The 24,646-nt window shown below is 44.2% G+C and overlaps 3 protein-coding genes across 4 annotated transcripts; 2 read left to right on the top strand and 1 right to left on the bottom strand.

The window, feature by feature from the left end:
- Window positions 1-63: 63 nt before the first annotated feature.
- Window positions 64-2,807, top strand: rpp30 (ribonuclease P/MRP 30 subunit). Its single transcript, XM_047032320.1, has 11 exons — window positions 64-213; window positions 372-430; window positions 540-596; window positions 745-810; window positions 907-975; window positions 1,394-1,483; window positions 1,607-1,723; window positions 1,824-1,853; window positions 1,939-1,976; window positions 2,114-2,193; window positions 2,366-2,807. Exons 1-11 carry the CDS (start codon window positions 84-86, stop codon window positions 2,509-2,511), a joined length of 882 nt encoding a protein of 293 aa, XP_046888276.1. The 5' UTR covers window positions 64-83; the 3' UTR covers window positions 2,512-2,807.
- Window positions 2,808-2,865: 58 nt separating this feature from the next.
- Window positions 2,866-5,893, bottom strand: LOC124475860 (ankyrin repeat domain-containing protein 1-like). The gene is made up of 9 exons (XM_047032703.1): window positions 5,867-5,893; window positions 5,576-5,722; window positions 5,086-5,211; window positions 4,809-4,916; window positions 4,505-4,603; window positions 4,244-4,342; window positions 3,989-4,087; window positions 3,744-3,842; window positions 2,866-3,375 (listed from the first exon to the last, which is right to left on the bottom strand). The coding sequence occupies exons 1-9, from the start codon at window positions 5,891-5,893 to the stop codon at window positions 3,301-3,303; spliced, it is 879 nt and encodes a 292-aa protein (XP_046888659.1). The 3' UTR covers window positions 2,866-3,300.
- A 6,304-nt stretch (window positions 5,894-12,197) lies between these two features.
- Window positions 12,198-18,681, top strand: pcgf5b (polycomb group ring finger 5b). 2 transcript variants are annotated; one of them, XM_047032714.1, is made up of 9 exons: window positions 12,198-12,345; window positions 13,390-13,701; window positions 14,498-14,594; window positions 14,788-14,843; window positions 15,043-15,102; window positions 15,678-15,832; window positions 16,218-16,316; window positions 16,446-16,535; window positions 17,311-18,681. In XM_047032714.1, exons 2-9 carry the CDS (start codon window positions 13,587-13,589, stop codon window positions 17,356-17,358), a joined length of 720 nt encoding a protein of 239 aa, XP_046888670.1. In that variant the 5' UTR covers window positions 12,198-12,345; window positions 13,390-13,586; the 3' UTR covers window positions 17,359-18,681. The 2 variants fall into 2 exon arrangements, with proteins under 2 accessions (XP_046888670.1, XP_046888671.1); XM_047032715.1 differs by lacking the exon at window positions 12,198-12,345 and adding an exon at window positions 12,726-13,086.
- Window positions 18,682-24,646: the final 5,965 nt, after the last annotated feature.

Raw genomic sequence — 24,646 nt, 5'->3', positions numbered from 1 at the left:
GCGGATGTCTCACCCGTCCGTCAAAAATAACTACACGTCCCACAATACATCGCAAACGGCTACATCCGCCATCTTCAAACCGCATGGGAAGAGACACTTTTGTAGCTAGCTCAATACATGCATCTGCAAAAATGTCTGTGTTCATGGACTTAAACATTAGCTGCACTACAGACAGCAAGAAACTACAGAGTGTTATTGAAAAAGCAGCTCATCGTAAGACCCATTTTCATTCCTATCAGTATCACACACTGTCAGATTTACAGGATCTAGATATGTATCTAGACTTAAATATGTCATCAACAAACCTGTCATATTTTGAAAAATGTAGGAAGAATGCCAACAATCATATAAAAACGTTTCCATATTTTTAGTTGGATACTCCACAGTTGCCATCAACTATGTTTATGATCAGCAGCAAAACAAGAAAGAGGTAGGTAACTGAAAAGAAGTCCCTATAAGTTATTTGCAAGGAAGTTATTAGCATTTGTTGCAAGGATGTTCCTTCACCCTGTATAGCAAAGTGTTCTGTTTGGTTTCAGAAAATTGCTAAACCAACATGTATCTCTGAGCTGTTTGAGAAGATGCCCATAATACAGGTAAGCATACATTTTAAACAAGCAAGAAAAACGTTGACTGCTGTGATGAGATATCCACTAATGTCTAATTGAGCAATGGTTACCTGATCTCCATATTGGGCTGATATTCACCTCACCTGCCTCCCACTCCTCATTATTTTTCCTCTAGGGTAAATCCAGGCCTATCAAAGTGCTGAACCGATTGACGATTGTGGCTACGCAGGCTAGTCACTTTGTAAGTCTATGCACAGCAGATCTGTTAGTGTTTGTGGGACAGTATTGATAGTAAAACAGACAAACATTTCGATCTTTGTCTGTTCTGTTACATCAGAGGCCTACGGGGGAATACAAATTCTACGACATCATAGCTGTCCTCCCCAAATCCGAAAAGCTGTTTCATGTAAGTCCTTCCTTCACTGCATCTCAATGTCCTGAGGAACCTTCTCTTCCTCCCTGGCCTGTTCTGTTCCACACTGGCTCCATCAGTTTAACTGCCATCAACACAGATGGAGGTGTATAAGAGGGATTGCTTTTACATTTACATTTAGTCATTTAGCAGACGCTCTTATCCAGAGCGACTTACAGTAAGTACAGGGACATTCCCCCCGAGGCAAGCAGGGTGAAGTGCCTTGCCCAAGGACACAACGTCATTTTGGCGGGGCGGGGAATCGATCCGGCAACCATCCGATTACTAGCCCAACTCCCTCACCGCTCAGCCATCTGACTCCCTTTTCGCTTTTGCAGGTTGCGATTCACTGTAGTTACTCCCCAACCTCGGGTGTAAGTTATACAGGATGCTGACTTGTCTGTTTTGACAGGCAGCCTGCATGACATACGATGTTGACATCATCTGTGTGGAGGTGACAGAAAGACAGCCCTTCTTCTTCAAGAGATCTCCAGTTAATGGGGTAGGATAGGTCATCTGACTTCCATCCAAGATTTTCTTGATTGTAACTGGTTGTTAATGGGCAGAGGTTGTATCCTATGTGTGTGTTTCTCTAACCCTTTGTGCGTGTTTCTCTATGTGTCAGGCCATAGAGAGAGGTGTGTTCTTTGAGATCAGCTACACGCCAGCGATCAGAGACTCCACCATGAGGAGGTACACCATCTCTAACTCCCTCAGCCTCATAGAGACCTGCAAGGGAAAGGTAATCTGATGACAATGACTGACTATACCAAAACGATGCATTACTGACTCACTTTTACTCGGTTTATCAATTTATACATGTGTATCTCCATTTTTTTCAGAATGTCATTGTATGTAGTGGAGCAGAAAACGTGAGTTTGAAAGTAGACCACGTTAAACTAGACTACCAAAACACGGTTTTTGTTTTTTGAATTAAAATGTTCCTTTCTTGTTTAGGTCCTGGATCTGAGAGGACCATATGACATCGCTAACCTGTATCCTTTAGGATTCTAATATCTATATGTCGTTCCCTCAGGAGCCTCTTAACTTGTTTATAGTAACAGCTGTTTATACTATTTGTGTGTGTGTGTCACACGTCTGCGGTGAGGCTATTGTCCTGAGTGTGATCCAGAGGCTTGCTGTTTGGGCTTTCCGAGGGAGATGCCAAATCTGCCGTCTCCACCAACTGCCGCTCTGTGTATCTGCATGGAGGTAGGCAAGGCATCACCTGAAACACTCTAGAATGGGGAGCCAACTCACTGTATCAACAACAAATAGGCAGTATAGAGTTACCCTGAGTTTAACATGAATACAGTATACTAGTTATACATGGTTGGACATGATAAGGGAAGGTCATCATGTCGATGTATCATTTTCATTGCAGAGACCAGGAAGACTGCTATGGGAATCATCCACACTATGAAGAAAGATGAGCAGACAGAGATACAAGACCGAAAGAGACCAGAGGAGGAGGAGGCGACAGAGGGGGAAGCCCCTCCCTCTAAGAGAGCCAAGACAGAAACTGTATAGTCAGATATAGACTCAGATTCTCATATGATTTTCACACAGACCCTTCTATTACGTGTTCTTTTTTTAATGGGTATTCAACTTAGTGTTATCTGTATGGTTGTAAATGACAGTAAGTATCCTTTTTTTAAATCATTTAACAAATGCAGAAACTTATAACATTGCTGTTTATTTTATGATCATGTAAAAACCATGCAAATGTACAGATGAATATAGTAGAATATGTACAGTTGAAATCCCCAAGTGTATGCAAGTCTTTTATTTATATGTACATATATATATATTATTTGTTATATATATATTTTTTTGTTTTACTTGGTACATTGTCAATCAAAGCAACCTGCTGGGATTCACTGAATATGTTTTAACTTTTTACAACAGAAAGCAATCAAAATTCAGTTATTCTTCTACAAAGCTAGTTTTAGTAATGTACCTAATCAGACAGATTCATAACACATTCCTGGGTTAGCGTTCCATATGATCATCCTTTTTTGTCCTCCCCCTCTGTGATCAAACATTCTGATTGTCACTCGTAGTATGGAAACTATATTTTACAATGGCTGGTTCATAGGAACATAGTAAACCATATCTGCTGTGAGATGCAAGTTCCATTAAGATGGCTGTCATAGGATCTCCATCATCAGTTTCAAGTTAGCTGGTTTCGTTCGCTTGAGGTGATCAGAGTAGCATATCAGTAAGCTCAGAAGCGTCAATATCAATCGCATGACATCTGGCATTTCTCAAGTCCTCATCTATCTCCATGTATCTCCTGCTCCTCAGCTCCTGCAGGTTCTATTTGACTTTGCTCAGGATGTTCTTGGCACCATTCTGCCACTCCAAGACACAGTCCATTGGGGACTTGCCCACCTGCCAAGAGGAAAACAATACTTGTTACTCTCCATGAATCTCCTCACTACCAAACACATCAAATCCTAACTTGGGGAAAATGAACCAGTGTCACGTTTGTCATTTTGTTCATTCTTTTAATCCATCAAATCACCACAAGAGGGTGTGCATGATGCATCCTAACCCTTCAGCCCAGAACATTTGTATTTGGTCCGTCTTGTGCTATCGATTCCAAATTAAACTATAAATTCTAATGATAAAAGTTGATCAATTAGGTTTCCAACCGTCCCTTAATAGTATAATATATGTTAGTAAACAGTCAAGACAAGTTGTAGGTTAGTGGCAGATCCTGAGGAGCTGGAGTGGCACATGTGAGAGCAGGGACGTACAGAGTTCTTCAGTTGGAGGTTGGCTCCATGCAGCACCAGGAGCTGGAGGATCTTGAACCTGTTCAGCCTGACGGCGTCATGCATGGGTGTGTCCCCATCCTGGACAGGACCACACACAAAACACCAAGCTGACACGCCGGTCTGAGGATACTGTGGAAGGTTAAGACTACTGTCCTGTGGTGTTGTCAGTCCTACTGGTAGTCTGTAGTTTGTTATTGTGAAAGTGTGTGTGTGTGAGTCCTCACTCGATCTTTGGCGTTGACCTCAGCTCCACAGTCGATGAGGTGCTCTGCACACTCGTAGTGACCTGTTCTCACGGCAACGTGAAGAGGGGTGCTCAGCAGCTGAGAGGACAAAACACAAAGTTCTCAAAAACAGTAATGACAACGACAATACTGTATTAAAGTCTTGTTAGAGCTGGTCCAGCTGTAGGTAAATTAGCCCAGGCCTAGCCAACACTACCTAAACAAAATCCATTGTGATGTCGTACAGCTTCTCACCTTGTCTCTGGTAGAGAAGCTGGCATTCTGGTTGAGCAGCAGTTCCAACACAGGCTGACTGCCCCCCCGACAGGCACAGTGGACTGCTGTGGCCTGCAGCTGGAAATGGAGGAGGGGGTACTTTTGACAGTGAATAAATACGCATTTTGCACAGAGGTCGACACATACAGTTCAATCATCCCAGCTTAGAGTAGCTCTTTAATCGCTTCTTAATCCCCCCCCCACCCTTGTAGGTGTGTGCAGTATGGGGTTCTTGACTACCTTGTCCTTGTTCTCGATGTCAACCCCTGCCTGCAGCAGTCTGCTCACCACCTCCACATGACCGTGGGAGCTGGCTTTGTGCAGTGCAGAGCGTCCAAACTGAGACACCAGGGGAGGGAAGACACAACACATCCATTGGTCAATCTTTTTTTATCTTCCTGCACATGACTCTTTCACTTACTCTCTCCATCCATCATCCATCTATCACTTTATCCATCTCATTCTTTTTCCCTCTCACTCACTGTATCACTTTCTCATGTCACTTTTTTCTTGTGCTTTCTTTCTTATTAGCACACATGCTCACATTGTCGCAGGCGTTGGGGTCCCCTCCTCTAGTGAGGTATCTCTCGATCAGAGGCATTTTGTTGTCCTCACAGGCCTTCATGAAGTCTTCCTCGTCCACATAGTAAGGCTGAACAGGACAGACAGACAGCTTAACAGCTGGGCTACGTCACTTTCTCCTCTGAGCTGCCGCCTTCACGATGACAGCCATGAGGAGCTTATACAGCCAGTCAGACCTATTGTTATTTTACCAGGTTTGTCTGATTGAGATTAAACCATCTTCTCATAGAGTATCTCACCACAGCCTCTGGAGAGGGAGGAGTCTTGCGGACTGGAGCTTTCCTCGCCTTCTTATTCTTCCTCAGCTGGAGAATGTTCTGGAGATTGTCCGGGTTCTCCAGTCTCAGGTGCCCAGCTTTGTCCACCTGTGTACCATAGTAAGGCAGGAAGGGTAGTAGAGGTTGACTGGCTGACACACATATACACACACCCACCCATAGAGTAGTAGCATGCGGGTTTGAGCAGCCAGAGTTTAGTTGGTTTTCCAGTAAAAAGGGCTGATTGTCAAGAAACAGCACTTCACTCTCATTGTTTGACTTTATTGAATAGTACACTGACATGCGGCCCAAGCCATGGGCTATTCCTATCTCTCTCTAACAACTGAGCACATAAACAAAACAAATTTGAACAAGGACCCCATATTTTATTAATTTAATTAATTTTATTAATGCCATAAACTCAAATAAAGGGTAGCTCTCACAGGCCTTCCTTCCTCTGGAGTGGACTTACATTCAGAGTGAGGGGGACCTCCGTGTCGGTCAGGTGGTCTTTGTGAGACCTGCGGTTGTCCTGCTTCTGGTTGATGGAGGTCTCATACTGGCTCTCTGAGAAACCTGCCTCTCCTGGATTCTTCCCCTCACTTCTCTTGTCTGTCACCTGGACAGAGAAGGGGGAGAGAGAAAGGGTGAGGAAGTGTGAAGATAGAGGGAATAGACTCTTATCTGTCTTTCCTTCTTCATCCATATCCCTCTATCATAACCACAATCAGGTTCTCATCCAGTGATGAAGTAGTAAACATACCAGCTCCTCCACACTCTGGAATCTCATTCTCATCATGTTCAGGCCTGGAAGTTGCAGCTTACCGAAGCTTACAGTTGAAGTGATGCCATGTCCCTGTCCTGCCTCTTATATATGTGTGGAGCTCAACAAGGCTGAGCTCATGTTCTAACAGGATAACTGCTGTCCTCTGACCCCCCTGCTGAGACATAGTATGCTTTCCTGTCATCCTGAACACGTCTGGGACAGGGTACAGCAATGTGTGTGTGTGTGTGTGTGCGTGTGTGTGTGTGTGTCAGCTAAAGAATATTTTGTGCTGGAAGGAGATGCCTGTGGCTGCTGCCATTACCTTTCAGTAGCCCAGACTGGAGGTGAAACTTGAGAACGTCACTGACACACATTCAGCTACCCCCCGTCCCTCCATACACACACACACACACACACATACACACACACCACCATCATCAAGCTTCCCAATAGCAGTTGGCTCAAGGTAAGAAACCCAACCCTTAACCATTCCTGTAGCAGCACCCTGTGGACAGGAAGACATGAGAGGCTGACAACATCATAACACTTATTTATAACAGCTAACTGTCTGTCCTGCCTGCCTGCCTCATATGATTAACTATGAGGTACACTGAGGTGAAAAGCTGGTTGGTTTTGACCACTGCAGGGGTTCATGGGCTGTCTGGCTATCTGGCTGGTTGGCCAGATTGTTAGCTGACTGCATGGATGTCTTTACTGGCCTGTTTTCTTCTTCTAGGGTTTCTAGTCACAATGACTTGTATGAGCTAATAAAGATATTACTACATGAGCTTATATTAGAAAGGAACTGTAATAAATCATCTTCTCTAATGGCCCACAGGCCTGGAGACATTCATACTTCACTGCTGTCCAGGTTTCACAAGTACACACACACACACACACATACATATTGAGTTTGATCTGGTTAGACTTCAGAGTCTGTCCCTGTCCGTACAGAAGTCATCCCGGTGAAATCCTCCCCTTGTTCATTTCTAATGGTCTTCTGGAAAAGTGACAGCTCGTAAAGGCTACAGAATGTATCTTTAGCTGTGCCACATGTGTCCACAGGGAGCCATGTTTCATGGGAAACGTCTTTATGATGAGTCACATTAAGACATAACCGTTATCTGGACATGGTTATCTGATTTCCTAGAACTGACATGACACTTACATTTATTAATTTAGCAGACGCTTTTATCCAAAGCGACTTCCAAGAGAGAGCTTTACAAAAGTGCACAGGTCACTGATCATAGCAATGAGATTAGCCAAAACATGAAGCAGACACTGTGAAAAATCAAATAAGTTCCAAAGGGAAGAACCATAAGAGCATGTAGTTAAACAAGTTACAATTAAACAACATGAACCTCAAAAAGTGCAAGAGTGTACCTGTAGAAAAGCAAGCAACAGGAAAATATTTCACAGCGAGTACAATCATTTAAATCAGTTACAACTAACCAACAAGAGCAACAAGTCTCTCAATTAGAGAATTCACTAGCATCAATACTATGTCTGGAAAGCCACATCTTTATCCCTCGTTCTCTCCAACCTTTTTACTCCCACACACACACATTGTCGTCTATCTCTTTCTCTCTTGCTATCTTTTGCTCTCATAGAAGAGCTAGATAATCCAGCAGAAAGCCTACAATGTACTCTACAAGGACATCACAGATAAACTGTAGGCATTCTGGTTCATTTGGTATACAGCATACATTTGAGATACACTCATCACCACCATCAGAGCAAGTAATATATGTCTTCATACTTCATTCGTGAATTATCGATGTGGCATTTTGCATCTGCTATACAGCTGACAACTGCCATTTGAAAAGCTCACCCCAAAACACTCCACATCTTTTATCACTGTAAGTACAAGTGTGCTTCATATGTTGACAAGAGAGGCACCTAAAGTCACTACATTTGCAAAAGGTGAAACTGTGTAACTTTCTTTCAAATTCGGAATCAGCGTAACTATAACTCATAATGCCATGAAACTATTATCATTTTACATGCACACACACTCACTATAGCCAGCATTGTTGTACTATATAGTCACTGGTGACTAGTATATTTACTTGTTCCGTGGGCACAGGATCCATGGAGCCTCTAATTTGTTGGTCTCTGCTTCAGTAGCTCAGTTCTCAACCCAAAGGTCAGGTAGTATACAGGAGACAGAGTTTGATGTGAACTACGGGCTGTCAGGTTGGTCTCTTATCCTCTTCACAACAAAGCTCACAACCTGTCTCCTCCTCTCTACCAATCACAACACTCTCACAGTTCACCTAGGTGTTCTAACGATGGGTGGGTAAATATCAGCCCCCCCCCCTGCTTCTCTCCCCCCCTCTCTGTAACACTTAAGAAAAATGTGATGTCATACCAAATATCAGTTTTTATACGTCCTTCACTTGTTTGATAATTTAGTATTAAATTGTGCCATGTCTAAAGCAGAACATGGAGTGGACTAAAGGCCATGCAATAACCCCCCCCCCCCCCAATATGCAATAACCCCCCCCCCCCCCCACACACACACACATCACCACCACAAGATGCCATATATGTGAGGTGGGGGGGAATGAGCTATCAACATTAAAGCATAAAGACTGGGATACAGTTTCAGGACAACTTGTAAGAGGACAACATATTTTCATGTTGTCAAGTTGTAAAATCCTGTAAGTCATGTGTCAGGGCATTGGTGGAATAACTCACAGTCATATGAGGAGATGGACGAAGAAGAGCAGGAGGAGGAAGAGATGAGATGAGCTAGGAAGCACTTTATGTTAAGCTATGATGTAACACCCTAATTACACAAAGGAGCATACAGGAGTTACGTTCCTCCATGTTAAAAATCCCAATCACATCCCTAACCATGTAATTGCTAGGCTATCACTATAATACAGTGTATTCACTTACACAATAGGGAGTAACTATGGTGTTACAGTGGCACAAGAGCAAGCTGATATTTACTTGCAAAGGAATACACACACTGTTGTTCATTCCCTCTCATAGGCATCTGCCTTACCTTAAAACTGATTGTTTAACCTTACTATTAGGGACTTCTTTCAGATCTCTAATGGTACAATTACTAGATTCAACCTGTGACAACATCAGGATGAGCCGAGAGTTCTTATCTTTGAGACAATTATACAATTTCATGAATGACTCCTCAGAAATGTTCTCATTAGAAGCTGAAAATTATAAATAAATTAAAATGCAGCAAGCCATGAGTCAGGGCCTTTGTGGAAAATCCAGTAATCAGAGAGAAACAGAACACTTCACCTATCTGAGTGAAGGGGAGGGAAGGAGATGTAGAAAGACAATATCAGTAAGTTGGTGAGTAAAAGGTCTCAGCTCCAGGATCAGGGTTAAGCACTACTGGTTGATGACCTGGTGGGGTGTGGGATCAGGTTCTACAGATCACCTATCCCATGTCCTATCCCTTTTTATCCTGTCCCTCACTTCTGCCTTACTCTGCCCCTCCCTCCCACCCCCTGTCTCTCTCACCACCCTGTCCCTGTCCCTAGTCCTCCTGGACCTCCAGACATCCCAAGGACATCTTGTAAAACTAAATCTGTAACTCAGATGTTGAGGGATCTGTATGTAGATATCAGTCTCCACCACACATTTCTCTCTCTACTGGTCTCCGCAACCACCCACCCACCCTCTCTCCCCACAAACACACACACACACGCACACACACACACACACCCTCAGCTCTGTGGATGTCAGAGCAGTACAAGGCAGACTAACACCTCTTTCACTGCAAACATGCAGGACAAAAAGCTTATAACAATTATTACAGTGTGCAGGTAAAACATAGCCTACATTGTAATATGTTGAATGTATATTATTAATATTATTAAAATGTCCTTATGTTTACAGCGATTTATTGTTGGGGACAAATCATATTTTTCCCAGGAAGGGGGGGTCGTGTCATCCTGTCCCCCCCGGGATTTCCGCCTATGCTATTGGGTCACTAGAGAAGAATTATTGGGCACGGCCATTAGAGTACCCCAACACAGCTGTGTCTGATCTACTGATTTAGATCTAATCAATAACTTTGAAAGAGGGAGATAGAGAGAGACAGATACAAATATATGGGGAGAGAGTGTGGTGCGGAAAAAGACATGAAAGCAACTGGTGGGTAGTTGTCAGTCATAATGTCACAATCTCTCACATCACATGAGGAAGGGTTAAAGGGTAAGTGGTGACAGTAAACCGAAGAGAGAAGGCCGAAGTCACATGAGACCTGACATCATTAAAGTACGCTCATACACTCAGATATGGTCGCATGCACAAACACACATACACACATAGCGGTTATATTAATGAGATGATAAAAGTCATACAATAAAGACCCTCATCTCCTCATCCTCTTTGTCACATGGCACATTCCAGGGAGTGGGCAGGTGTGTGAAAGCCAAGTCTGACCTGCAGAGATAGAAAGTCACATTAGGACAAAATCATGGCCAAGATAGTTGCTTGTGTGTATGTGTGCATGCATTTGGTAATGAACAAAATGACATGGTTTTAGATATTTTGCAGTGTTTAAACAGAGGCTTTGTGTGTAAATGCATTTGCATAAATATATGTGTGTGTCATAGAGAATAGAGATGTGTGTGTGTGTGTGTGTGTGGTATGTCCCTGTACTACTCTGGCTCCCTGGGCGGGCCAGAGGTGCTGCATGTGTTGGAGCCTGGAGGGGTCCAGACACAGAGAAAGAGACAGCAGGAATGTACGGTATGTGTCCTGGTGAACACTGTACCAGTGAGTCCAGGATAACGTCCTCTCCAACAGTATGAGCCATGTGAAAAGAACTGACCCTGAGGTACAGCAATGCCTCCTTCAGTTACTGACAGTCACCAAGACCAAATGAAACCACGTTTCCATGCAGAAGCAGTTGAACTCTTCTAATCCATAGCCATCAACAATCTTCCAGGAATCATCTCACCTCTGCCTCTCCATGGGGGGAAAGGTTTCTGTCATGATGTGACTTGTCTCAGGTCCGTGTGGAACTGTGTGGAGTGAAGTGGCTGGAGTCTGGGCTGTGAAGATTTGCTCAAGTAGTAGTTAGGCAGACTGGACAGCTCTGTGGACAGTGGTCTAGCTTTCCATGAAGAGGTTAGAGGTTTATATAGAAGACTCCCACCCACTCATTCTGTGGGATTTAACCCTGTGAACCCCCACCTCACAACCACCACCACCATTGACATAAACTTCAAACATGACTCTTGTACTTCATGCTTCCCACAGTGTCAGTCCACAGGCCTGCAAATTACAGCCTGACTGACTGAGTGGCAGGCTAGCTGACTGGCTAACTGATTTCACTACCTAATGTAACGAATCACAACTAATGTTATCCCTCTTAGAATCCTTGTTTTATTGGTTTTATCTTGCAGCCATTTTCACCTTTAATCTCAAGTGACTTTGGACACTTACCAGGCTGCCATTGTATAATAATGTGTTTTTAATTACTTGCCTGGTTAAATGAACATAAATAAATAAATACAATTGACTGTCTGACTGGCTAACTGACTTATAAGCAGGCTGAGAGGCAATGAGAAAGGCAGATTCTGGTTGCTGCTTTGTCTTTATCTGGTCATCAACACTATCTGTGAAAGTGGCTTTTTATGGCTCTCAAAAGCATCATAAAGTTCCTCTGCATAGGTGGAAACTGTCCTTGTTTCATTCCCCATTTCTATGTTCTAAAAAGGAATTCTCCTTTTTTGTCACGTCAGGGTATCATATTTGGTCAGACCTGGCAACCCTGCAGCCGTGAAGCAGGGGGGCCAACTGTGGAGCTCCATACAGTCACCAAACAGACAGATGGACCACTAGGATGTCCATCCCTCCAACTCAGCTGTTTGAGGGTACTCATATCTGTGATTCAGCTGCTTTACAACATAGTTTAAGGGGACTATGATTTTCTCATATGTGACACGCCCCAGGATAGAATGGACAACAGGTTGACTCTGGTGGCTGATTGACCTGTTAAAATCTGTAGCTGACTTTTGGGTAATATATATTATTGTTGCTATCTTACTCAGAGGATTCAGCATAACCTCCAGTCAGCATACACTTATGACTAAACAAAAACACTGAGAACTGGACTTCACACAGTACCTTAAGCAAGAGATGCATCACTACAATTAGAGAACTAGGCTACAGTGGATATTATAACATATTGTCAGAGCGCTGGGCTTAGAGATGTCTATGGCTGGATGTATACTATGGTAGTTGGTAACTGTAGGCTGCGCCCTAGTTTGTGTCCAATCAGAGCCTATCTACAGTGGAGTGAATAGCAGCAATGCGTAAACAAGCGTTGCCTGGGATCCTCCTCCGCCCCTCTCCCCGTTCATCTCAGTTCTAGCCAGTTCCGTCTTCGGCGCTACTTTACAGTAACGTCCGCTCGCGTTATAGCTTACCGCTGGATCCTAGAACTGCATTTGCTAACACCGGCCCGGCGATGGACTCGTAGCTGAATGGTAAGGTGTATACTATTCATAACCTAACGATGCGGCTGTGTGTCGTTTTTCACATCAGTCAGTGATAGTAAAGTTTGGGGTGGGTTGGGAATGCGATCATGTGTCGTTTCGGCGATCAAGTTCTGGACATGTGCGTTTTAGTGATAGTCAAGTGTGTTGTGGCGCTAGTCTGATATATTTCTCAGTAACTAGTGGTGATGGTATGTGGGGTACAGTACCCGCCGCTGCCCACATGACTTCCAGGGCAGCAACTTGATTCTAAAGTCGCTCTTTTATATCAGGGACTGTGTACATGTTGTAACGCGACATCTATAATGTTATTTGCGTAATGGATCATGCCGAGAGTGACGCATAGTATGACGCTCTTGATTTCCTGGTGATGGTGATGGGCATAAGCCACGGTTATGTCACCGATAGCACGACTTACTTCTCTACTGCGTAACCTACTGAAGATTTGTACACACATACATTGCGGATCTCATCATGTGACAGTTTGATCATATCTACTATGTTACCAACATGGACTGGACTGTACGAAAGCACTGAACGACCAACAATCTGAACAAAATATTGACGAAATTATTTGGCTATTGTATTTCGTAGCAAATTCATTCTATAGCGATTGGCGAAACGTCGTCTCCGGGTATGTTGGGAAAATAATCAAATGTCCACCGTGTCACAACAGTCTACTGTAGGGACTAAAGTTCCTCGTTCCTGACAGAGAGGGGGCGGGGCATAAAGGTGAATCGCGACATGCACTTGTCTTCCAGCCTGCATGTCACTTCCTAAGAGTTTATTTAAAGATATGGTCTTCTATTGACCAGGATACATCTTGGAAGACCGAATGATCAGCAAAATGTTGTCATATTATTGTTAAGTCGTGCAAAGGTTTACTTGTGTACTTTCAATAACATTTCTGTTTTCATTCTGTACTGTATAATGTTATGACTACTCAAGAGAATATTAAATAAATGTCACTTTGTTTTGTTATACAGAGTGCAAGTCCCCCTGTCTCAGGATACTTACACCTTTCTCCTCCTACAGCTCCAGACAAATGCCCCACAATGCAGTTCACCTGACCAGGGGTTGGAGGTCAACCCAGGGGTGAGATGAGGCGACCTAGGAGCTCCCTCCTGCCGCGTGGAGCATCGCACGACCACCCCTGAACTCTCACCTCTGACTTACTGCACACATCCACCTTACCCACAACACCCCTCGCCCCTTCTCAGACTGCGCCCACCATGACCACCTCACCCAGGAAACACCTGGTGAAGGACTTTAACCACTTCATCACCTGCTACGTGTGTAAAGGCTATCTGATCAAACCCACGACTGTCACCGAGTGTCTGCACACCTGTGAGCTTCTTCTTCTTCTCTTGATCTCTCTTTCTCTCAATTTTCTCTCTGTTGTGCCATCTCCTTCTCTCTTTATTATGTACCAGCTTTAAGGGGGGGGGGGGTGCAATATAAAGATGTATTGAAGCATTAGTGGCCCGTGAGTGGCTAGTGATCAGCAGTGGGTCTCAAAGAAGCTGTTATGTCGGTCGTTCCGATGACTTATATTATCTAGTATGGCATCCATGGCTGATTCAGTCTGGCAACAGCTCTCCACTGTGTGTTTATGTATGCATGTGTGTGCTAGTGTCTCTGTGTGTGGGTTTGTTTGCGCATGCAAGTGTAGAGTATATGTAGCATATAGTCTTCCCTTGTGTGTTTGTGTGTATTTGGCCAGAGGGCAGAGCATGTCCTATTATCTCTGCTTCTGTGGCTGATCTCAACTGATAATGCTGACCTGATTGTTTGTGACTGCTTCGTGACATCACGCTATAGGATGTGTGTGGGGAAGTGATCCCTCATAGTGATGAAGCTCAGCTTAGTAGACGGAGACTGTGGCCAGACAGGCCAGGGGGAGGCCAGGCAGACAGGCAGGGGGTGGGCAGACTGGCAGACAGATAGGGGGAGGGAAGACAGGCAGTGGGTGGGTAGACTGGCAGAGGGAGGGTAGACAGGCTAGCAGGCAAGTAGGAACTACTGTACGGTTTAATTTGACCATTTTTCTAGCTGGCCAAGAGCATCAATTGCCTATTTTACAGAAACGTCACTGGAGAAATGGTAACCTGACTATCCTGAACTCCTCTTCCTCTTCCTCCAGTCTGTAAGAGCTGCATCGTCCAGCACTTTGAAGACAGCAATGACTGCCCCAAGTGTGGCATCCAGGTCCACGAGACCAACCCTCTGGAGATGTTGAGGTAAGATCCTTCTTCCTAGGTGAGAGATGGCAGAGTCGTAGAGAACTGGGTCAAGATAGCGCTATGGCTGTGTGTGCGGATGACAGAAACAATGTGTGTGTGCGAGAGAGTGTCATTGACAGAAATAACGGTTTTTAGAGAGAGAGAAAGACGGGGAGAGGAATGCTTAACTCAGTATCATGTTTTTCCTCAGGTTGGACAACACTTTAGAGGAGATCATATTTAAACTGGTGCCTGGCCTCAGAGAAAGTGAGTGATGTCATCATACTATCCTCCAATTGCACATTACTTTGAAGTTTTGCCTAAAGGCCAAGCAAACTGTTCCCGCTCATGCTAAATGAGTGGAGAACATGACACCCCCATGTACAGTTACAGGAATATAATAGGACCCTTGTGGATTCATACTGTGTGTGTGTGTGTTTGCATACATTCATATTTTTCTGACTAGGGGAGGAACAACAGGAAATAGACTTCTGGAGGCTAAACAAGTCGAAAGAGAATGGAGAAGGTACAAAACTTTTCTGTGCTGTGCTGAAGGGATTAGAGTAACGTTGGAGGGGGAAGCAAGATAAAAGGCTGCACAGGACAAAAAGTGTATTTGTGTTTTGAGAGGGGAAGAAATCTGTGCGTGTGTGTGACCTAGATGAATCTGTGTGCGACTCTGGTCGCATTGTTGCTGCCCAGAACTGTAGGTGGAGGTGAGTCATAGCCTGCCGGGAAAGAGAAAGAAATGAGACGTAGAGAGAAAGGGAAAACTGAGTGAGAAAAATAGATGGTGAAAGGCTGGGAGATAAAGCAAGAATATGGAGATGCTGGGACAGGAGGGGACAAGGGAGAGAGGCGGTAAAGAGAAATTAGTAAAAGGTGGTCTGATTGAAGGAAGGATGGTGCAGAGGCAGAGAAAGGCAGGAAAAAGAGGCATAGGGTGGAGGCAGGGACAGATGAGAAGAGAAAGATCGAGAAGAGGGAGAAAGGTCAACGAGTCGAGACTACGGTACTCATATTTGGGACTAGGCCCAGGACTAGGAGGTGGTTACGTATTACGGTGCAGATTGTGATGTCACATCCTGCTTACTCCCCTAGACAATGGCCCTAGGTCGAAGCGGGCCAGGCTGGTTGGTGAAGATGAGGATGATGATGGTGGTGGAGATGGGGACTACCACCGGAGCGACCCTCAGATAGCTATCTGTCTGGACTGTCTCCGGAACAATGCAATGGTGGGCGAGAGCATCGTCAAGGTCAGGCTTTATACATCTGCATCCACACTCATTGGCTGCCTTTGCTTCTTTGAGCTTGGACCTCACCCTTCCTGCATCTATTGAAAAAGCAATGATTCATTTTGAACCTGTACTTTACATGTTCATCCATTTATGAAACTTATAGATTTCAGTTCGCTTTATGGTAGCCTTGAGCCTCAACTCTGAAAAGGGTTAGTTTATAATTAAATGAATAACTGTAAAAACGTGGTTTTTCGTCTACCAAGTAAACCGTAGTTGAATCCAATTCAGACCGACTGTACTATGTTGTAAACATCTTGGTTAGACTTTGAGATTATGTTAAGCCAATGTCTTAAGCAGGGTTATGTGATTGTTTTGTAATTGTCTGTTTTTTGTGAACTTGCAGGGCTTGATGAAGAGGTTCATACGCTGTTCGTCAAGAGTTACTGTGGGAACCATCAAGAAGTTCCTCAGCCTCAAGTTAAAGCTTCCAAGTTCTTATGAGGTATGGTAGTGTAAGCATATCTCTCGCTATGACCGACAGTTAGATATCTCATGTCCCAGCCTGTCTCTCTCTCTGTCCTACAGCTAGATATCTCATGTCCCAGCTTGTCTCTCTCTCTCTGTCCTGCAGCTAGATGTCCTATGCAATGGGGAGATCATGGGGAAGGACCACACCATGGAGTTCATCTACATGACCCGCTGGAGACTCCGTGGAGAAAATGTACGTATGCCTGCTCCCGTTGTCCAATCAGACATCTGTAAATGTAGCCTTCCTGTAAACAAAAACATCAACATAAACAGGATTTTCAAAACAAATGCATCTTAATTAATCTTCACCAGCCATCTCAGAGTGCTGATGGATCAATTGCCCCACATTGAATATGATTATTTTTGTGTATAAGGACCAGATCCAAGATCAGGCTAAGCTTTCTGAATGCAGTCCCTGAATTTAGGTTTAGTTGTAGAGACTTTTATTAATGACTTGGCCAGGGCTAGAACCAGTTAGACATTGATCACAGAAACTAGTTAAAAAAATCCCCTTCTATTCCAACCCATAAATAGCCCTGTGTTATATAGGCTACATCTGGAGACGAACCAATGACACCCCCCATCTCTTTCTGTCTTCACCCATATGACCTGTCAACAGGGTGCTGCCATCGCAAACACAGTCCCTTCTGAACTAGTGTTCTGTCCCCTGGGCCAGACGCCCACGCTCACATTCCTCAATAGTATGTGTGTCGTCTACGTGTCCAAGTGAGCTTGGACTGGGTTAGTGGGACAGTGGAGGCTGAGGAAACATGGCATGTGATGCGGTGGCGGTGCATGGACAGGATGGACGAGGACATGCAGTGAAGCCCCGAGCAACCCCAGCAGGGTCTCCAGACATGCCCCTTTATGTTGCCTGGAGCTCCGAGGGGCTGGGGAGAAGACGTGGTGACAGCTGTGTTCCCTGTGTTTCAGCAGAGGAGGTGACAATGGTGTTCCTTGTGTTTCAGGCCTATCCCATGGTGTTGGAGTATCGTCCACGGATAGACTTTGGCTGACGAGGAGGGGAGGGAAGCCTGCACTATCTCACAGCCCTTTGATACACATACAGATCTTCAAATCTGAGACAGACCTGACTGATTGATTGACTGATTGACTAGTGAATGGATGTACTGAGTTTTTTAAACATGGATGCCATCTCCTCTCATCTGCATGCAGTACTACGGCTATACCTCTGATTCAGCTCTTATTTGGTGGCATTAGTATTTGTATTACTTTTCTATGATCGTCTGTGAGGACCACAAGGACCTGCCAACCTACCTGCTTGATACATGATTTGACCATGTATCACTACAATGCCGTTGTATCAGACATACTGAATAATTGACTTAAGCCAACAGTGCAGTGACTCTAAGAAACATGCAGTATGGGAAATGTAGTTTGCAGTAAGTCTTGTAGGCCAGTTATGCAAAATAACAGAGGTGTAAGGACAGAGATACACTGGCAGACAGAACTCTTGTATATCAGACCCCTCTATATGCTGGATTGAGTGTCTTATTCCTCTCCTCCCTTGCCCCACCTCTGGTTTGTCATCCTCAACTTGTAGTGCCTTTCCCTCATGGTTTGTGAGTCGAATCTCATCCTATAGAAAGCCTGGAAGGCACAAGGGGCTCACATCAGTCATACCTGTCATTGGTTTTACACAGGGAACATATAAAGAAGTGTCAGATAATTGATCAAGTTCAGTGAGTCTCTGTGAATGTCATGAGCCACATGGGCGATTTATCGGACACTTCTTTCTTTTAAATGTTCCTTGGTTCTACTGTTGGCCTCACTGGTTTTAGCCTCGCCATGACCAGGCTGGGTCTGCTCTTTTACATGTCAAATACTATGGAAAACAGTAAGAAGTCCATTTACAAAAGGTAGATACGTGTCACCAAGGACTGCTTTTCACCTGTTGCCAGGTCCAGCTCTCGGAGGTCAGTGTGAGTCATGCTAAATCATGTATAATGCATATCTATGGGTTGTTATCGAGTTATATTTACCCTTTTTTTCATACCGTATGGATGTTGTCCTCATATAGACTGTATAATGCAATATGAGTAGCCTACTATGAGACAAGGGTTACTGAAGAAACCAGACTTCTGCCTACAGTCTGACTGGCCTAGCTGTTGGTTTGTGCACTGTTGAAACGTTACGGGCATTATTTTAGACTTGTACATTGTTAAGAGATGTGTAAAGACTGGTTTCAAACTCCAGCATCCTTTTAAGAATTGATTTTATTTATTGCCTTTGCCCTTTGATTTTGTCTGTGCTTCACTGGGTCCTGCTTATCCGCTTGCCAATTAGGGTTCAAACACTTTACCTGCTCAATACCTCCTTATATGTGAAAGCCTGGTCATATAGGCAGGAAATTACATGTTTGACATGTAGGTCTAGCCACGCCTTGACTCTCTGTTTTCTCATTCTCCAAACAACACCAAAAAAATCTGAACAGAGACAGACAGATGGACATGCGTGACAGAAATGGGATCATAACAAGATGGGATTATTTCTAAAATTCTGGTTTGTATTTCCTTTGCAGTCCCTGTGTTCGAACACCCCTGCACTATTACTGAAATGGATGTAGAATCAAGCAAAACGGTGTGCTTTAGAAAAATTCAGACTCAGCATGTATAACATGTCAAACATTTAGAAGATGTTCTGAACATGTAACAAATGTGGATATTAATTGACAGCAATGTTCTGTGCATTCTATTATGTACATCCAATTTAGACACAAGTCTTTGAATGGGAGTGTAGGTCCTCATTCATCCAGTCTAACTAAAGCATCGTACTGTGCTAACACCTTTTATGTAAACGCTTGCTGCTGTCTGTACTCCTTGGTCATTTTATGAAATGTTTTGTAGTAAGTAAAGTTGTTGTGATGTTACAGTCATGCTGTAACATTGTAGGTAACATTGTATTGATGTTACAACCATAATGCAACACAAAAACACTGTCATGCAACTACAGTAATAACATGACAGTGTAGGTAATGTTGTCCTTCTACAAATATTTCCACAACTTTTCTGATTAGTCCAAATGTCCAGGGGTCATAAACAGTATGCGAAAAGGAACTCCGCTCTATAAAGAACATTCTGTAGGAATGTAAAATAATGTCACTTGATCATTTTAGACTGGATAGTTCCATGTATGTTCCTGTGTTGCAATGGACTATATATGTATTTTTGTAATGAGAATAATCCCTTGTAGATATTTTATCTTTAAAAATGAAATTGTATGGTGTATATTTAACTAATGCTGCTTACAATGATCTATTCTATTTTTCAATGTCGACGTGCCTGATCTGCCTACCTAGACACAGTAGAAGTGTGTAAGCAAGAGCTGTTCTAAATGTGATACATGATACAATATTAATACAGATGTTGTTGAGTTAAACTGAGTCTTTGGATTGATTGTTCCTTTTAGTTCAAATGTACATGACTATTTTCCTTCCCTCTGGGTTTTGATGTACCATAATGAAATAGGTGAAAACGTGCTTCTCTTGTTGTTCAAGTTCAAGTCTTTTATTTGTCAGGTACACTTGTTGCCAATCTCGCTGGTGAAGATCGGTTGTTTCTCCAGACGAAGGACAAAGGTGGTCGCAATTGTACAGAATTATAACAGTATTTATTGACTTTACCTTTTTGATAGATTCCTTGAAGGATCTTGGCCTAAATAACCAATTGTTTATAATACAGGAATCAGCAAGGCTCACGCCATCTGCATGTCTTTAAACCTTCTTAAACAAACACCTCCTTCTTTAGGACAATTAACGTCCCCCTGTATGGACAATAAAGCTTTCCGCATGTTTGAATGATCTTCTGTATCAGGAGGCCGTAAGACAGGAGCTCATAGTTCCACCATGATCTCAGAAGCTACAAAGCTGCCATGGAGGGAGGGCCGCTCTGTTCAGCCTGCTCTGTTTAGCCATCTGCATTATGTGGTGCTCTGCCCTGGGCCTCCTGGACCTCCTGGGCCTCCTGGGCCCTAGGCCTCCAGGGCCCTAGACCTCCAGGGCCCTAGGCCTCCAAGGCCCTAGGCCTCCAAGGCCCTAGGCCTCCAGGGCCCTAAGCCTCCTGAACCTCCTGGGCCTCCTGGGCCCTAGGCCTCCTGGGCCCTAGACCTCCTGGGCATCCAGGGCCCTAAGCCTCCTGGACCTCCTGGGCCTCCTGGACCTCCTGGGCCTTCTGGACCTCCTGGGCCTCTTGGACCTCCTGGGCCTCTTGGGCCTCCTGGACCTCTTGGGCCTCCTGGGCCTTCTGGGCCTCCTGGGCCCTGGGCCTCCTCTTACTGGACACATGGCAGCTGGAATGTTCTGGGAAGGAGGTGCCAGGGATTCATTTTTTAAAGGGAGGACTATGAAAGGTCTCCATAATCACAGCTGTCGAATGTATACACGCACAGTATATACACACACACCCACCCACACACATGCTTTGTGGTGTCAGAACCACACTAACTTTTAGGTGGAGTTTCTTATCGTTCTTCCTGGAATGCCTGCTGTGGTGGATGAGGCTTTCTGACTTCTGATCTCTTTAACAATCAGTCACTTTCCTTCACCCACCCTGGCTCTGCCTTTCCACTCAGCTCTGCAGGCCAACCGTCACAGTTTCCAACAGCTCTCTTTCTATCTTTGTCCCTGTATTTCTCCATCACCATTTTTCTATTTCTACTGAGGAGTTCCAGTTCCCTTAGTTCTGAACAGGAAACTGGTATACAGACTTAAATGATGACAGTTTTTCATCGTATTTTAGTTTTTAGATGTTTTCCCTTGCAATGCTGTGAGTAATGTGTACTTGCATGAATCAGGACTGATTTCTGATTGAACAACACAGTCAGAAGAGGTTTCCAGTAATTGGAGTGATTTGCATTTGAGAAATGTTTTAACAAAATGTCTTAAATTTGCTTAGCATTTGCAGTGTGTGTGAAAGCAATGGGAAAATTACTGTTGTGCTTAGGTTTAGGTACCCCAGTTTAGGTATCCCAGTTTCATTGAAAGCATCTCAGCCTTACTGAAAAACTGTAGTGATGCAGTTTCAAAACAAGTCATTAGATGACCTTATGGATCTGCTTCATGGTACATCACCCCAAGGACCATACCCAAAGGCATCTCTCTGTAATATACCACCAGAGACCTAACATACTGTTTGATGAGTGTGTGTGAGTGTGTGTGTATGTGTGTGTGTGAGAGAGAGAGACAGAGAGAGAGAGAGAGAGAGAGAGAGAGAGAGAGAGAGAGAGAGAGAGAGAGAAAGAGAGAGAGAGAGAAAACGTGAGGGTATGCCAGTGTGTCGGACTGTATGAGAGTGAATGTGTGGGAGCGGGAAAACTGAGTAGGTAGTGAAGTCAGCCTAAAATCAGGTTATAGTTTCGGTATCAGCAGTCAGTCAAATGTCAAAAATGACAAAATGCCACCCTGGTGTCATCATACCGACAGAGGCTGTGTTCTCCGAGCATCAGACTCCTTAACTGACTGATTAATGACAGCTTGGCAGCAGGACATCTCGTTCTGTCCCGCCTCAGAGGCACAGTAGCCTGTTAAGAGTTCAGGACCCTTCACTCTAGACCGACGATTTATAGCGACGGCGCGTTCCAGCGGCAACAGTAGAGGCAGAGTGAACTTGAGAACACAACGCGCTACAGCTCACAGACAGATCGTAGGCCTATAGATCATAGTGTGAACAATAGATCGAATGAAGTGAGCCAGTTTCTAAGATCCGGCTGGGATAGGGACTGAGCTGACTGACTGCTCAGATCAATCACTCCCTGTCCGCGGACAGATTTAAGTCTCGCTGAAAGACATTCTCATTCCTACAGGTCTGGTGACCATACAGAGGTGTATGGAGTATTTGATGTAGCTTACCATGCTTGCCTGAGCGAGAGAGACACAGACAGACAGAGAGAGGGGGGGGGGGGTTATTTTACTGCAGTAGGCTAGTTCAGAAAATAGGTTAACTTTTCAAACTAAGTCAACACATGACGTTCACATAACATATATCTTATCCATGTAGGTACAATGCAAGTCATATAAAAGGAAGTTAGGCCTCATAAAGAAAGAGAGAGAGGGAAAGAGAGATAGCAAAAAAGAGAGGGTGAGGGATCTCTCTCTTTCTCTCTGCAATGAGGTTGCCAGCCAAGGAAAAGCTTTGTACATTTGGCACAGACACACACACACACACACGCACACACACGCACACGCACACACATGCACACACACGCACACACACACCCTCTCTCTTATATGCCAGGGCTGGCAGGGGAAGTGGTTCAAAGAGCTCTTTATGTAGCAACAAAGATAAACAAGCCGTCTGTCAGAAGTGAAAACGCAGAGGCTACATTTCTATGGATTAAATCAGGAAGTTCAGACTTCTATAGGCAGCAACCATCGATCATAAAGAATGTTCATGGTAGCTTATCATCTGATAGCCTTATGGATGAGGTTCCTGGCATTGGAAAGGTCTGGTCTCTGAAAACATTATCATTAGCAATGGAATGTGGTGCTCATGCATGTCGCAGCGGGGTTGTTTAACTAAGGCAACTGTAAATCAGTCAGTTCCTGCTGGATGGATTCTGACTGATAGAGCTCATTACCAAGCTGAAGTGAAGCTCCCAGACACCAGCATTGCTCAGTGGCAGAACGTCACTTCTGGATTTGTCTCTGTCCCCGCACTTTCCTCTCTCTGCTCCCTTTACTCTATTTTCTTACCCCTTTTCTGTCTTTCTCTCCCGCCTTTCTTTTTCTCAATCTTACTTCTCCCCTCCTCTCTGTCCTACCCCTTTAGCTGTTCTCACTCAGTTTCGACATTAGGGAAGAGTAAGTAAGCAGGGTGTAGCTCATACCGGAACATTCTCCTCGGAGTAGACAAGAGATTCATTTGCTGAACTAAAACCTGTAGATTTTACTTTTTTAAATGTTCACAGGAAAGACTTCTGTTCATGTTTTACCATCTGCGTACATGTGATGGTATGATTTCTGCATGACATGCATTTACGTGTTATAGGGACCAGACTGTGAATTGTGTCCCTGTTAACCTGTTAAACCACATGTTCACAACAGAGCTACATTATGATCTTATTCTGTAAATGAATCAAAGGCAGTTCAAGGCCATAAACTGGTAAATCTGACATATAACAAAACAGTGGCAAACCCAGCCTTAAAACTGTTAGTCAACTTAGAGCTCACAGCCTACTTAGAGAAAAACAGCCTATTATACTGAGGCATGGCTGTGCCAAGTATAGGTGGAGATTATCACACATACACACAGGCACACAAACACACACACACGCAGACACACACACACGCACACACACAGACACACACATACCTCTCCTCTCAGGGGTGATGAGCATGATTCATCTGTCATGTGATGTTCAACGGTTGCTAAGCATCAAGAGTATGAGGACAGGACACGAGGCAGCAGAACCAGCAATACACACAAATAAGCCATACAGGGGATGATCATAATTAACAATAAATAATAAATGAGCCAGAGGTAATTATTATTCACAGGTGTACATCATGCAGAGCATGTGGGTAATCTGTGTACAATTCATGCTGTAAAATAATATAGGATTTAGTTAGTTAGTTACTGTAACGATTAGCTGTGTAGGATGTCCACATGTGTAATACCTGTTGCACTGATGGTGGTAATTATTAAACACATATTTTATAATAGAAAATAGTCTTGGTGGGTGTTGGGTGAGTGTGGGCTGTGCTTATATGATATATGAGGTGCAGATAGGCTGTGGACTAGTGCGTGTTCTGGAGTGTGACGCGCTGGTGTCTGTGTGAGGTGCTGGTGTGTGTGAGGTGTTGGTGTGTGTGAGGTGTTGGTGTGTGTGAGGTGTTGGTGTGTGAGGTGCTGGTGTGTGTGGTGCTGGTGTGTGTGGTGCTGGTGTGTGAGCGTCCTGTCCTCTACTCTCTCAGGGTGAAGGAAAGCCGCTCTTGCTCTCTTTGTCCTCGAATCTTGTTTGGACTTTTGTGCAGTGATGGCACATTCCATTGCCCCAATGTGGATTTCAGTCCGATCTCTCCTTCTCCCTCTTCCTCTCTCTCTTTCTTTCTCTCTCTCCCTGGCAAGTAAACGTGTGAGACATGTTGGCGGAGACCCTCCAGCCTCTAGCCTCATTAAAAAACAGAGGATCCTAAACATGGACTAGCACACCCTTCGCCTCTCAGGTGTCTTCATGGAAAAACCCATAACGCTGGTCTTGTTCATTAAAACATAATGATCCGGTTTCAGGGTCTGGTTGCCGTTGAGAGCAGAGTTAATAAACCCCGGTAATCTGAATCCATAAACA

The sequence above is a fragment of the Hypomesus transpacificus genome, chromosome 13 (genome assembly GCF_021917145.1).
Source record: "Hypomesus transpacificus isolate Combined female chromosome 13, fHypTra1, whole genome shotgun sequence".
Classification (NCBI taxonomy): Eukaryota; Metazoa; Chordata; class Actinopteri; order Osmeriformes; family Osmeridae; genus Hypomesus; species Hypomesus transpacificus.
The sequence above is the reverse complement of the archived record's forward strand: the minus strand, read 5'-3'. Positions and strand labels throughout refer to the sequence as shown.

Bases quoted from the DNA above. Each gene is read 5' to 3' on its own strand.
- rpp30 (XM_047032320.1), top strand. From the start codon at position 84: ATGGGAAGAGACACTTTTGTAGCTAGCTCAATACATGCATCTGCAAAA. The intron at 976-1,393 runs GTAAGTCCTTCC...CTGTTTTGACAG, and splicing joins AATCCGAAAAGCTGTTTCAT to GCAGCCTGCATGACATACGA. The intron at 1,854-1,938 runs GTGAGTTTGAAA...TTTCTTGTTTAG, and splicing joins TATGTAGTGGAGCAGAAAAC to GTCCTGGATCTGAGAGGACC.
- LOC124475860 (XM_047032703.1), bottom strand. From the start codon at position 5,893: ATGAGATTCCAGAGTGTGGAGGAGCTG. The intron at 4,088-4,243 runs GTGAGAAGCTGT...TTGTCCTCTCAG, and splicing joins GCTTCTCTACCAGAGACAAG to CTGCTGAGCACCCCTCTTCA. The intron at 3,376-3,743 runs GTACGTCCCTGC...TCCTCTTGGCAG, and splicing joins ACCTCCAACTGAAGAACTCT to GTGGGCAAGTCCCCAATGGA.
- pcgf5b (XM_047032714.1), top strand. From the start codon at position 13,587: ATGACCACCTCACCCAGGAAACACCTGGTGAAGGACTTTAACCACTTC. The intron at 13,702-14,497 runs GTGAGCTTCTTC...CTCTTCCTCCAG, and splicing joins CACCGAGTGTCTGCACACCT to TCTGTAAGAGCTGCATCGTC. The intron at 15,833-16,217 runs GTCAGGCTTTAT...GTGAACTTGCAG, and splicing joins TGGGCGAGAGCATCGTCAAG to GGCTTGATGAAGAGGTTCAT.